Here is a 15,037-nt window from a genome sequence, read left to right on the forward strand (position 1 = left end):
GGGACACAACTTCATCATGGTGGGCGGGCCTCCGTGCTGCGTCATAAAAGGGGGAAAAAACGCCAATAAGAGCAAACCTTGTTCTTTTTACGCCAACATTAGTATTCGATTTATTAGAAACGAAACACGGATGTATTTCCCGTCATACTATTGTTTTTATCGCCAAAACTGCTGTGTGAAGAGATCAAGTTGGCTTCCTCTTCGAAATAGTACAAACCCCGTTTCCATACGAGTTGAGAAATTGTGTTAGATGTAAATATAACCGGAATGCAATGATTTGTAAATCAGTTTCAACCCATATTCAGTTGAATATGCTACAAAGACAACATATTTGATGTTCAAACTGATAAACTTTTTTTTTTGCACACAATACCTTAGAATTTCATGGCTGCAACACGTGCCAATGTAGTTGGGAAAGGGCATGTTTACCAGTGTATAACATCACCTTTTCTTTTAACAACACTCAATAAACGTTTGGGAACTGAGGAAAGTAATTGTTGAAGCTTTGAAAGTGGAATTCTTTACCATTCTTGCTTGATGTACAGCTTAAGTTGTTCAACAGTCCAGGGTCTGGTTGTTGTATTTTACGCTTCATAATGCACCACACATTTTCGATGGGAGACATGTTTGGACTGCAGGCGGGTCAGGAAAGTACCCGCACTCTTTTACTACAAAGCCACGCTGTTGTAACACGTGGCTTGGCATTGTTTTGCTGAAATAAGCAGGGGCGTCCATGAAAACGTTGCTTGGATGACAACATATGTTGCTCCAAAACCTGTATGGACCATTCAGCATTAATGGTGGCAATAAATACTGATAATGTTGAGGAATGCTCATCAAACACTTATTTGGAACATCCCTCAGGTGTGCAGGCTAATTGGGAACAGGTGAGTGCCATGATTGGGTATAAAAACAGCTTCCCAAAAAATGCTCAGTCTTTCACAAGAAAGGATGGGGTGAGGTACACCCCTTTGTCCACAACTGCGTGAGCAAATAGTCAAACAGTTTAAGAACAACGTTTCTCAAAGTGCAATTGCAAGAAATTTATGGATTTCAACATCCACGGCATGGGTGTCAAACTCTGGCTCGTTGGCCAAATTTGGCCCGCTGTGTAATTTCATTTGGCCCTTGAGGTAATATCAAATTAAGATTAGAGCTGTTATACAGGGGCGGTGCCGCTGTAACAAGGCATTTGCCAACCCTCCCAAATGTCACTGCCCCTCCCGTAAATCTCGCTGGGCAACAATTCTTCCGAATTTCTCCCGATTTCCACTCGGACAACAATATTGGGGGCGTGCCTCAAAGGCGCTGTCTTTAGCGTCCTCTACAACCTGTTGTCACGTCCGCTTTTCCGCCATAGAAACAACGTGCCGGCCCAGTCACATAATATCTGCGGCTTTAACACACACGAATGAATGCAAGGCATACTTGGTCAACAGCCATACAGGTCACACTGAGGGTGGCCGTATAAACGACTTTACCACTGTTACAAATAAGCGCCACGCTGTGAAGCCACACCAAACAAGAATGACAAACACGTTTCGGGAGAACATCTGCACTGTAACACACGTAATACCCAGAACCCCTTGCAGCTCTAACTCTTCCGGACGCTACAATATACACCCCTGCTACCACCAAACCCGGCCCGCCCCCCGATTTTTATTTACATTTTATTTGATATGCCATTGATATTTTTAAATTATTATTGATAGGTTGATTGGCAACACTAAATTGGCCCTAGTGTGTTAATGTGAGTGTGCATGTTGTCTCTCTAGCTGTGTTGGCCCTGTGATGAGGTCGTGACTTGTCCATGGTGTACGCTGCCTTACGCCTGAATGCAGCTGAGATAGGCTCCAGCGACCCCAGAAGAGACAAGCGGTAGAAAAATGGATAGATGGATGGAGAATTTGAAACTCGACTTTGCATGTCACTATAAAGTTACATAAGCCTTACTTGTTAAATATTCAATGCAAAACTTGTTTGGATCCCTATTAAAAGGTTTGTTCCGTTTTAAATTTTGGCCCACTCTATATTTGAGTTTGACACCCCTGATCTACGGTCCATAATATCATCAAAAGTTTCAGAGAATCTAGAGAAATTGCTCCACGTAAGCGGCATGGCCGGAAACCCGCATTGAATGACCGCGACCTTCGATCCCTCAGACGGCACTGTATAAAAAACCGACATCAATCTTTAAAGGATATCACCACATGGGCTCAGGAACACTTCAGAAAACCACAGTCACTAAATACAGTTGGTCGCTACATCTGTAAGTGCAAGTTAAAGCTCTACTATGCAAAGCGAAAGCCATTTATCAACAACATCCAGAAACTCCGCCGGCTTCTCTGGGCCTGAGATCATCTAAGATGGACTGATGCAAAGTGGAAAAGTGTTCTGTGGTCTGACGAGTTTTCAAATTGTTTTTGGAAATATTCGACATCGTGTAAGGGGAAGCGAATCATCCAGACTGTTATCGACGCAAAGTTCAATAGCCAGCTTCTGTGATGGTGTGGGGGTGCATTAGTGCCCAAGGCATGGGTAACTTACACTTCTGTGAAGGCACCATTAATGCTGAAAGTTACATAGAGGTTTTGGAACTACATATGCTGCCCTCTAAGCGCCGTCTTTTCCATGGACGCCCCTGCTTATTTCAGCAAGGCAATGCCAAGCCACATTCAGCACGTGTTACAACAGCGTGGCTTTGTAAAAAAAGGAGTGCGGGTACTCTCCTGGCCCACCTGCAGTCCAGACCTGTCCACCACATTAATCCAGTTCGAAATAAAAAAAAAATAAAAAAAAATCTTTAGTCTAGATTCGAAAATTTTAGGTACAGTGATTTTTGATCTGGTTGTTTCTTTATTGCAATTCCCAAATCACAAACTGCGTTTTTATAAATTTTCAGGGTCTGTTAATTCTGTTACATATTTGAGAATTTAAGATTTAGTAGTTTTCCGCCCGATTGTAGCTGAGATAGGCGCCAGCGACCCCCGCGACCCCAAAAGGGAATAAGCGGTAGAAAATGGATTGATGGATAGTTTTGAATCTGAACCTAGACTAATGTGAAAATAGCGTCAAAGCGCTTTCAGTACCTTGAAGGCAGAAAACTGCTTTACAACTATAACCCATTTACCAATTACATAGTTTGAACAGTAACACTGTGATAAAGGCTCAAGACAAGTCATTAGAATATTTAATTAAGTGATTTTTTTGGCGCCCTACAAGATGAAGGCTGCATACCACGAGGGGTAAAGTGCCACAGTTTAGTACCATTGTTGGTACACAGATTCTTAAAGGGTTTTCTTTTTTGCCCACATTGCACTCAAAGCAACACTGTTTTTTAAAGACAGTCAAAGGCCTGCAGGTCATAGACAGAATCAGAGCAATAACTGAAACGTCCAATTAGATTGATGTGACGCCATCCCCTATTTGCATATTCAACTGCGTTTTTTCTTGTGACGTACTGACAGACATCCATTAGCTTTGTAACGCCGTAAAAGAACAATATAGTTTGTTTACAGTGTTTTTGTCGCTACCATGTGGTAAAAACGAGCATGGCAGGCATCTTCTTTTTTTTTTTTTTATTTCTTTTTTTTTTTCATGAGCAATAACTGAAACGTCCAATTAGATTGATGTGACGTCATCCTCTATTTGCATATTCAACTGCGTTTTTTCTTGTGACGTACTGACAGACATCCATTATCTTTGTAACGCCGTAAAAGAACAATATCGTTTGTTTACACTGTTTTTGTCGCTACCTTGTGGTAAAAACGAGTATGGCAGGCATCTTCTTCTTTATTTTTTTTTCATAGCTTGAGTTGACTGCATGCAATAACAGAAATGTGTTTAAAGTTAATCATGGCAGTACTCCTACACCAGGCCAGTGCAATTATTTTGCCTTGATGGGCCGAATTTAGAGAAAAAAAGTGTGTCTTGAGGCCAATAAATCTGATTTTTAGGATCACGAATACAAAACCTCACAATAATGTTTGATTGAATACTAAAAACGTTATGACGGACCGCCTCAAAAACGGAATGCAATTTTACATTTGTTTTAATGAATGGGATACCCAGAATTTACATGAAAAAAAAGAATGTGGGATTTACAATGTTAACTATTAACGATACAACAATGAATATTGACAACATATGAACATCATATGTTAGGGCCCAAGGCATGGGTAACTTACACATCTGTGAAAGCACCATTAATGCTGAAAGGTACATGCAGGTTTTGGAACAACATATGCTGCCATCCAAGCGCCGTCTTATTTCAGCAAGACGATGCCAAGCCACATTCAGCACGTGTTACAATAGCGTGGCCTCGTAAAAAAAGAGTGTGGGTACTTTCCTGGCCCGCCTGCAGTCCAGACCTGTCTCCCATCGAAAATGTGTGGCGCATTATGAAGCGTAAAATACGACAGCGGAGACCCCAGACTGTTGAATGACTGAAGCTCTACATAAAACAAGAATGGGAAAGAATTCCACTTTCAAAGCTTCAACAATTAGTTTCCTCAGTTCCCAAACGTTTATTGAGTGTTATTAAAAGAAAAGGTGATGTAACACAGTGGTGAACATGCCCTTTCCCAAATACTTTGGCACGTGTTGCAGCCATGAAATTCTAAGTTAATTATTATTTGCGGGAAAAAAATAAAGTTTATGAGTTTGAACATCAAATATCGTATCTTTGTAGTGCATTCAATTGAATATGGGTTGAAAATGATTTGCAAATTATTGTATTCCATTGATATATACAAACCCTGTTTCCATATGAGTTGGGAGATTGTGTTAGATGTAAATATAAACGGAATACAATGATTTGCAAATCCTTTTCAACCCAGTGCGGGTACTTTCCTGACCTGCCTGCAGTCCAGACCTGTCTCCCATCGAACATGTGTGGAGCATTATGAAGCGTAAAATACGACAGCGGACTGTTGAACGACCGAAGCTCTACATAAAACAAGAATGGGAAAGAATTCCACTTTCCAAGCTTCAGCAATTTGTTTCCTCACTTCCCAAATGTTTATTGAGTGTTGTTAAAAGAAAAGGTGATGTAACACATGAATTGATTCACGTGGACCCCAACTTAAACAAGTTGAAAAACTTATTCGGGTGTTACCATTTAGTGGTCAATTGTACGAAATATGTACTGAACTGTGCAATCTAATAATAAAAGTTTCATTCATTCATTCAACACAGTGGTGAACATGTCCTTTCCCAACTACTTTGGCACATGTTGCAGCCATGAAATTCTAAGTTAATTATTTGCAAAAAAAAAAAAAAAAAAGTTTCTGAGTTTGAACATTAAATATCTTGTCTTTGTAGTGCATTCAATTGAATATGGGTTGAAAATGATTTGCAAACCATTGTATTCCGTTTTTATTTACATCTAACACAATTTCCCAACTCATGGAATCGGGGTTTGTATACACCCTAAAAAGTATACTATATGCAAAAACTTTATGATTCCAGTGAAATCAAAATACTCGTTTCTTAAGAGCGGGGTTTAAATAATACAAACGTAAACATTTTTTTACGTTTGTGCTCAGCTTTTTTTTCTTCCATCTGCTCTCAGTACTTTTCCATGAAATGTAGCCTCACTGGCTTGTGCCTTGAAGCCAGGCGTTTACTAGCATCTGCGAATCATATGACATGGGGACATTTTCCGATGTTGATGATGCTAGACATAAGTCGACTTTAAAAGTTTTGTGGATCTTGCGTCAATTCCCAAATGTTATTATACGTCGTGATATTTGACGTGAGAAGTCGTCATATCTGTTAGCATCCTTAGCATTTGACGTTTCTGTCAACATATCAAGTTACAGAGCGTCACACTCAGTCTACGGCTGCTTTCATAACAAAAGCCGGCCTTTGTTTAAAGAGTGAGCGGAAAAAAACACGAGCGATACGACTTGTTGTACTTATTTTGAAAATCACCGGAAGTACCACGCCCTCGCTTGGGTCGCTTGACGTCTCCTGGCTCAACCGAGAACATAGCAAAGAGAGCAGTCGGACGGTCGTGTCTCTTTCCGAGGCCGGATGGTAAAATCCAACCTCCAGCGGATCCTAAACAGTCATTGCTTTGCTCGCGAAAAGGAAGGAAAACAACAGACTCTTACGACCATGGCGGATTTGAGTAGCGGTATTTGTGACATGATTGGGAAGTAAGTCAATAAAAAAGAAAACCGGTTAGTCTAACAAGCTAACGCTAACTGTGTGTGGGGGAGGGGTGGGCTTGATAAAGCGGAAGTGAAATAAAATGCATGTTTTTGTGTACAATTTGTTAAGGCTACGTTTTGAAATCGGGTAAAAGTAGAATTAAAACGTATTTTTTAAGAGGTGCGTTTTTTACTCACATAAATACTGGCGGCTAAACTTGACGTTGCTTAACATTATGCTAGTGAGCTAGCTTGCGTCATCGGGTAGTCAGCGCTACTTTTAAAAATAACGCATAATATTAATAAACTTTTTTTTTTTTAGAATGACTATTTTGTCAGTGACTTTTTGAACTGACTTTTAAGTCCCTAAATAAATAATACTGCGTCACGCTGTTAATATATGTAATAACCAGCCGTTGTGTTTTTTTGTTTTGTTTTGCCATCAAAACCAAACTTAATCATCATTCTAAAGTAAATAAAAAAAACACTTTAGTGATTTTCCCAGGTAAGCCCACGTTGGTCGCGTGAGTGTCAGGGTCGACGTCTACGTAACAAAGGCAAAAGTTGTGTGACGTCATCACGTCGTCACTGTGCCTAGTGACGCAGCCATGCGAGTTAATGCCACCGCTGCTGCAGCTCTTTTTTTTTTTAGCCTCAGTGTAAACGCCAAATGCTGGCATGGATGCTCGGAAAACTACGAAAAACATTGGGACACTTATAGAAAAGCCCACGGAGTGCAGGAGCGTGCTGTATGTATACTCGGGGTGTGGGAAAAAATTGATTCGAATACGAATCGAATCAAATACATTGTGCGATTCAGAATCGATTCTCATTTTTTTAAATAATCGATTTTTTTTTACATTTATTAATTCAACAAACCACTACACAGCAATACCATAACAATGCAATCCAATTCCAAAACCAAACCTGACCCAGCAACACTCAGAACTACACAACACGACACAGAACAAACCAAAAGTAGTGAACCAAAAATGAATATTATCAACAACAGTATCAATATTAGTTATAATTTCAACATAGCAGTGATTAAAAATTCTTCGTTGACATTATATAAAAACAAAAAAAAAACAATAGTGTCACAGTGGCTTGCAATTGCATCACATCTCATAAGCTTGACAACACACTGTCCAATATTTTCACAAAGATAAAATAAGTCATATTTTTGGTTTGTTTAATAGTTAAAACATTTACATTATTGCAATCATTTGATAAAATACTGTCCTTTAGAATTATAAAAGCTTTTTTTTTTTTAAATCTACTACTCTGCTAGCATGTCAGCAGACTGGGGTAGATCCTGCTGAAATCCTATGTATTGAATGAATACAGGATCCTTTTGAATCGGAAAAAATATAGTTTTTGAATCGAGAATCGCGTTGAATTGAAAAAAATCGATATGTTATCGAATCGTGACCCAAGGAATCGATATTCAATCGAATTGTGGGACACCCAAAGATTCGCAGCCCTAATTTATACTGTAATATCGCTTGAAACGATGAGTTAAATAGTCATTTTAATACAAATATTCCAATGAATGGGTTTGTGTGCAGGGAGGTTGCATCTCACCACACTATTACTGTGCTGCGTTACTCAAAATATGCTCAGTGTACACTTTTAGCCAGTATTATAACCCTTTCAAAACAATGTTTATCAATAAAATGTTCTCTGTAAACTCTGTTATAATTAGAGATGTCCGCTAATGGCTTTTTTGCCGCTATCCGATATTGTCCAACTCTTAATTACCAATTCCGATATCAACCTACACCGATATATACAGTCGTGGAAGTAACACAATATTATACCTAATTTTGTTGTGATGCCCCGCTGGATGCATTAAACAATGTAACAAGGTTTTCCAAAATAAATCAACTCAAGTTATGGAAAAAAAATTCCAACATGGCACTGCCATATTTATTATTGAAGTCACAAAGTGCATTATTTTTTTTTAACATGCCTCAAAACAGCAACTTGGAATTTGGGACATGCTCTTCCAAAGAGAGCGTGAGGAGTTTGAGGTAGCGGGGGTGTATATTGTAGCTTTCTGGAAGAGTTAGTGCTGCAAGGGGGTCTGGGTATTTGTTCTGTTATGGTGCGGATGTTCTCCCGAAATGTGTTTGTCATTCTTGTTTGATGTGGGTTCACAGTGTGACGTATATTTGTAACAGTTTTAATGTTGTTTATACGGCCACCCTCAGTGTCACCTGTATGGCTGTTGACCAAGTATGCCTTGCATTCACTTGTGTGTGTGAAAAGCCATAGATATTATGTGAGTGGGGGCTTTTAAGGTTTATTGGCGCTCTGTACTTCTCCCTACCACTACGTATCCGTACAGCAGCATTTTTAAAAATTCATAAATTTTCCTTTTCAAAACCAATACCGATAAATGTGTGATATTACTTTTTAGAGCATTTATAGGCCGATATCGGCAGTCCGATATTATCAAAATAATTACATTGTAAGTTAATAATACGTAACGTGTTAGCATTTTAGCTAATACTAACAATGCTAACTTGTTTACGTTGCAATAGCATGTGGAAGTATGCATGAAAACATTCCTACAGACATCACAAATGGGAAAGTGTAAGTATAAATTTTTTTTGCTATATTGTAAAACTTAGACGAACGTTGCATGGAGTGATGAATTAAGAATCTTTTCAAAAAGAAACACTATGGAAGACGAGAAAACGGACCGGCACTTGTACTTCTGCATACCCTGCAGAACCTGCAGTAAACAAACTTGTCCGAAAGATTGCGCACAAAGAACATACCTTTTGCCAGATTATTTGCTTGTTTTTTGGAAACTATTTGCATCATGGCCATCAGCGGGAGAAAAAAAAATCATAATTTAGCTGCACCGTTTAATAAGCCGCAGGGTTCGACTCGTAGGAAACGAGTGGCGGCTTATTTTCCGGAATTTACGGTAACAAGCTAAGTTTTGAGTAGGGTTGTCACGATACCAATGTTTTGGTACCGCCTCAAAAATATTTTTGATACTTTTCTAAATAAAAGGCACCACAAACAATTGTATATTTGGCTTTAATTTAACAACACATTTTAGGGTACATTAAAAATATGTTTATTACAATCGAAGAACAATTGTGTCCTTAAATAAAATTGTGAACATTGTAGACAACTTGTCTTTTAGTAGTCAGTAAACAAACAAAGGTGTGTGTCCAGTCACGTATTTTCTGAGTTTATAAACAATATACATTTGGGAAAACAAGGAAAAAAGATTTTGTGATGGTAAAAAATATCGATGTAATCATCGTAGTATCGAGTAGATACGCTCTTGTACTTGGTATGATAACAGTGGATGTCAGATATATATCCACCCATGGCGTTTAACATTAGCGGGAACTAACTATTTTAGTGGTGTCGCTAGTGAGCTATTGTATCCTCCTACAGTGTGTAGTGAAGCATGTTTAGCTATTCCTCGTCCTGCAGGGATGATAATTGTAAGAAACGTACTTAATTTGTCGCCATGGAGGTGAGGATTAGTGATTTAGAAGTAGCTAAAACACCGCAGACTGCGGATGGACGTTAGCTGCTCGCGAGATCGCCATGTTTCCAAGCAACTTCAGCGGTGTTCCAGTGTTATAACTTCGTTATCTTTAGTTTTGAAGCCAATTGCGTAAATTCTCCCTTTTCTGTCTACACACCGTGTCTGCTTGTAAGTACTTTGTGTGTGTGCATTGCCTAACATGCTCCTCTGCAGGTAAAACCAGCAATGTCACGACAACCGTGCGACGTCATGCTTGTAAACAAAAAAGGGAACCGATATTTTTGTAAGAGTATTGATTAGTACCGCGTTACTTAACTCGTACCAGTATACTGTACAACCCTATTTCCGAGTAGTAGATATTTAGATTTTTTTTTCAGTGCGACATTTTTATTGTTGGTTCATAAAAGGGCAGCACGGTGAAAGAGTGGTTAGTGCATGTGCCTCACAATACGGAGGTCCGGAGTAGGCCTGAGTTCAATCCCAGGCTCGGGATCTTTCTGTGTGGAGTTTGCATGTTCTCCCCGTGACGGCGTGGGTTCCCTCCAGGTACACCGGCTTCCTCCCACCTCCAAAGACATGCACCTGGGGATAGGTTGATTGGCAACACTAAATTGGCCCTCGTGTGTGAATGTGAGTGTGAATGTTGTCTGTATCTGTGTTGGGCCCTGTGATGAGGTGGCGACTTGTCCAGGGTGTACCCCGCCTTCCGCCCGAGTGCAGCTGAGATAGGCTCAAGCACCCCGACCACGCAACCCTGAAAAGGGCAAGCGGTAGGAAATGGATGGATGAATGGTTTTTTATAAAGCTAGTTGTTAATGTTCAAACTATCCATCCCTCCATCCATTTTCTACCACTTATTCCCCTGTGGGGTCGCGGGGGGCGCTGGCGCCTATCTCAGCTACAATCGGGCGGAAGGCGGTGTACACCCTGGACAAGTCGCCACCTCATCGCAGGGCCAACACAGATAGACAACATTGAAACTCACATTCACACACTAGGGCCAATTTAGTGTTGCCAATCAACCTATCCCCAGGTGCATGTCTTTGGAAGTGGGACGAAGCCGGAGTACCCGGAGGGAACCCACGCATTCACGGGGAGAACATGCAAACTCCACACAGAAAAATCCCGAGCCTGGATTTGAACCCAGGACTGCAGGAGCTTCGTATTGTGAGGCAGACGCACTAATGTTCAAACTAACTTTTTACAAAGTGATTGCTGCAGACACGCGCATATTCAGAGTGTACTCCACAATATGAAAGCGACGCGTAAGAGGGCTATTTCCCTCCGTGCACTTTAGTAATTTCCCTGAATTATTATATTCCTTTTGTGAACCACGTTTTTCAGGACTCTATTAAGAGCTTCTTCACATTTCTCGATTAAAACGCTTGGAACAAAGCTGCATTTTTCAACTTACTCCATTTCATTTACTGCTAGTCTCAAGCTTATATAATATTCTGTACCCCTGTTTCCATGTTGTATTAAGCAAACTAATGCTGTCCAGAAGACAGATTATAGAGTGTAGATGTCAACTTCCTTGTATGTTCCTAAGACACCAAATTGAACAGCGCCCCTTGCTGGTGGCAGCACATTGAGCACATGTTTAATTAACAAGCTTTGACCGAGTGAGTTCCGGTGCTAACTAACCCGCATTTTTTCCTTAGTCTATCCATGCACTGTAGTAGTACCCGCGGCCCGGGGCCTCTGTGGTGTTCCTGATGCCCCTCTCCCACCCCTGAAGATCCCAGGTGGGCGAGGGAATGGCACACGGGATCACGCTCCTTCAGCTCGGTTGCTCTACTCGGTAAGGTGCAACTCCCCAAAAAGTTCCCGCGTGTCAGTTTCCCCATTTGATTTTTGTTGTTGTTGTTGTTGTTGCTCACCCAGGACCAGAAGTTGACCGTTAGTGAGGAGCCGGCGGGTAACGGTCGCCCCGGGATACTCCACTTCCAAAGTCGCCCCACCGTCAGCAAGACCGTTGAGTGGGATGCTGTCCTGAGCAGCAGTGCACTCTTTGTGGAGATCCCCCTTGACCCACTTCCTGAAGGCAGCAAGGAGAGGTGAGCGCCACATTTTATTCACACTTCTGATTTGGGATAAAGAAAGCAAAGCTCACTCCAAAGTGTAAAAAACATTTTTGGTCAATCAAGCAAATGTTATAAGCCCCTAAATGCCTATTTTTGATAGTGTGTGCCCTACAATAATATGCCTCTCACATTTCTGAAACATCCATCCATCCATTTCCTACCGCTTATTCCCTTTGGGGGCGGGGGGGGCGCTGGCGCCTATCTCAGCTACAATCGGGCGGAAGGCAGGGTACACCCTGGACAAGTCGCCACCTCATCGCAGATTTCTTAAACACACATGAACAATTACAGTATAAATACTAGAGGTGTCCAAAAAAAATAGATTTCCACATTAATCCCTATTCTACTTTGTAACGATTCTTAATGGATTAAAAATAAAAAATCATAATGGATTAAAAATAAAAACAATTTTGCAATCTGTCCTATCCTATGATGTTGATTTACTTTAGAAAAGTGTTAGAATATACTTCTTTAGTTGCCTTATTTGTTTGTATTAGAGTTGAATAAATGTTTGGGAAGCATTTTTTTTTTTTAAACCCAGTTTTATTTTAATTTAAATAGAAAGTAATCAGTTTATATCTATTTTATGGAGGAATGTAGTTAATCATAGAACTGGCATCCAATGTTAATTTAAAAAAAGGTATTCATTTTTTATTAAGAATTGTATCGTTACCCCCAAGAATTGAATCGAATCGTGTGGTGCTCAAAGATTCACAGCCCTAATAAATAAAGTCATGCAATTCCCATCTGTCAAAGAATCTTCCTGCTGGAAAAAGTTAAATAGATTGACATGAGACAGCACCCTCTGCTGGATTCACAGTGTGGTACTTAGTTGTGCTCAAAAGTTGTTCACCAATAACCACCTCCGAAAACACTCGGCTCTCTAAGTACCAACATAATGACCAATATTAAAATAACAGAAGCATAATAGGCTCGATTATTTATTAAAAACAAGGCAGATGTTTTATTTAATAAATATATTCAATATTTTGGCTTCTGTTTTAACACAGAAAGCATAAGCATTAAAAATGATACTCTGTATATAGGACATATTCAGACTGGAGGCCGCATACCAATAGTTGTACATTATACCACAGTTTAAAAATCACTGCCATAATAAATTAGTTCTTAAAAAAATATTCACAATGTAAAGCAAAGAAGAAATTTGGGAATATGCGGGTATCTACTAAAAAAACAAGTAAAAATAAAAGAAAAAAGTTGTAATATTGCAAAGATATATGCATATTGCCCACGGGAAAGTCAGGAACCTTGTGAGGGAAAAGGAGTCATTTATGAGAAAAACATGACCAAAAAATCTTACAATATTTTATGAGAATACAATGAGTAAAAAATATTTTTGAGAATAAAATGACATAGGAAAAAAATTATTTGAGATTAACATGAAAAAAACAGATAATTAATGATTAACAAGAGAAAAAACCTTTATGAAAATAACACGAAAAAGTACTTCCTGACAAAATAGAATTTTGAGAATAATGGGGCTTCACGGTGGCAGAGGGGTTAGTGCGTCTGCCTCACAATACGAAGCTCCTGCAGTCCTGGGTTCAAATCCAGGCTCGGGATCTTTCTGTGTGGAGTTTGCATGTTCTCCCCGTGAATGCGTGGGTTCTCTCCGGGTAATCCGGCTTCGTCCCACTTCCAAAGACATGCACCTGGGGATAGGTTGATTGGCAACACTAAATTGGCAACACTAAATAGTGTGTGAATGTGAATGTTGTCTGTCTATCTATCTGTATTGGCCCTGCGATGAGGTGGCGACTTGTCCAGGGTGTACCCTGCCTTCCGCCCGATTATAGCTGAGATAGGCGCCAGCGCCCCCCGCGAACCCAAAAGGGAATAAGCGGTAGAAAATGGATGGATGTAATATATGTTCATGAGAATATGAAACAATATTTAGGAATAATATGAGGAAAAAACAAAAAATAAGAAATAAAAACAATGACATAAGAAACAATGATCCATGGAAATATCATGAGAACAATGACAATTTATGACAAACACAGGAAAAATAATTTACATGACTTCTTTAAAACAATGTAAGAAAAAAGAAAACAATGAGTGGCTAAAAATACATGAGTCAAGATTTTTAAGAAAACCTTTTAAAAAAATTCAAAGGGGAAACAACATTTTGAAAGTTAGGACCTCAGGTATGTTGGCTTCAGCAGTCACATTGTGCTGAAATCATTAAGATGCCCTGCTGCGTACATGGTGCTGGTCCAACACTGCACTGTTTCAATGGAACATGCTAATGACGTTTCACTGTTACAATAACAAACATACTGTGTTGTGTTTGTGTGCAGTTTTGCGGCGCTGCTGGAATATGCTGAGGAACATCTGAAAGTAGTTGGCGTGTTTGTCTGCCTTTACAAGAACAGGGATGATCGCGGTATGCACACACACACACACACACACACACACACACACACACACACACACACACTTTAAACAGGGGCTAACGTTACGTGCCATTGTTGTTGTTGTTACAGCCCAGTTGGTGCGAACATTCAGTTTCCTGGGCTTTGAGATCGTGAAACCAGGCCATCCCCTTGTCCCGCCTCGACCTGACGTTCTTTTCATGGCCTACAATTTTGACAGGGACTCTTCTGATGAAGAGTAACCCCACCACCCTACCCACCTGTTTCTTCCTCCCTGTGTGTGAGTGTTCTCATCATCATTTAGTGCACCCATCTCATTTAGTGTGGGCGTAAAAGGGAGAGGTTGTCGTAGGTTCAAGTGTAGCTTTTGCTTCAGCGGACATGGTTTGTTTGAATGTACAAGAAACTGTCATCAGGTTTTTACACTCGGGTACTGCAGCTTTCTTTTTGCAAACACATTTCAGGGGGACCACTTTTTGTGTAGCACTAACCTGAGTGGGAAATATGAGCAGCCCCATACCTTGGTACTTATTAATAGAGAGGGACTGATGGTGTCATGTGATCAGGAAAAGGTCAATTATCCAAAGTGCTTATGCTTCTTTTTACCATGTATATCTGATTGTTTTATTATTTTGCTTTTTGAAAGTCAGGAAGGATACAGTATATTAAAAGATTGGAGTTATTTTGCATTCCTCATTGTTTCATGCTAGGTTTGATGTTCACCTACATTGTGGTACTTATTATTATGCTTCAGTGTTAATAAACAATCCCCAAAAAAGCAGTTTGTGCTGTGTTTATGGTTATAAAAGTTATGTTACATAATGGTCTGAAGATGCATATATCAGTAAAACCTACATTTTAGTACAAATTGGAATATCGAAA

General features: G+C 39.9%; 1 protein-coding gene across 1 annotated transcript; it reads left to right on the forward strand.

The window, feature by feature from the left end:
- The first annotated feature begins 5,966 nt into the window (after window positions 1-5,966).
- oaz1b (ornithine decarboxylase antizyme 1b) lies at window positions 5,967-14,837 on the forward strand. The gene is given in 6 exon segments (XM_061875678.1): window positions 5,967-6,161; window positions 11,337-11,388; window positions 11,390-11,476; window positions 11,560-11,732; window positions 14,081-14,166; window positions 14,267-14,837. Coding segments are annotated over 6 exon segments (654 nt in total). The 5' UTR covers window positions 5,967-6,036; the 3' UTR covers window positions 14,398-14,837.
- Window positions 14,838-15,037: the final 200 nt, after the last annotated feature.

The sequence above is a fragment of the Nerophis ophidion genome, linkage group LG17, assembly GCF_033978795.1.
Source record: "Nerophis ophidion isolate RoL-2023_Sa linkage group LG17, RoL_Noph_v1.0, whole genome shotgun sequence".
In the NCBI taxonomy this organism is placed as follows: domain Eukaryota; kingdom Metazoa; phylum Chordata; class Actinopteri; order Syngnathiformes; family Syngnathidae; genus Nerophis; species Nerophis ophidion.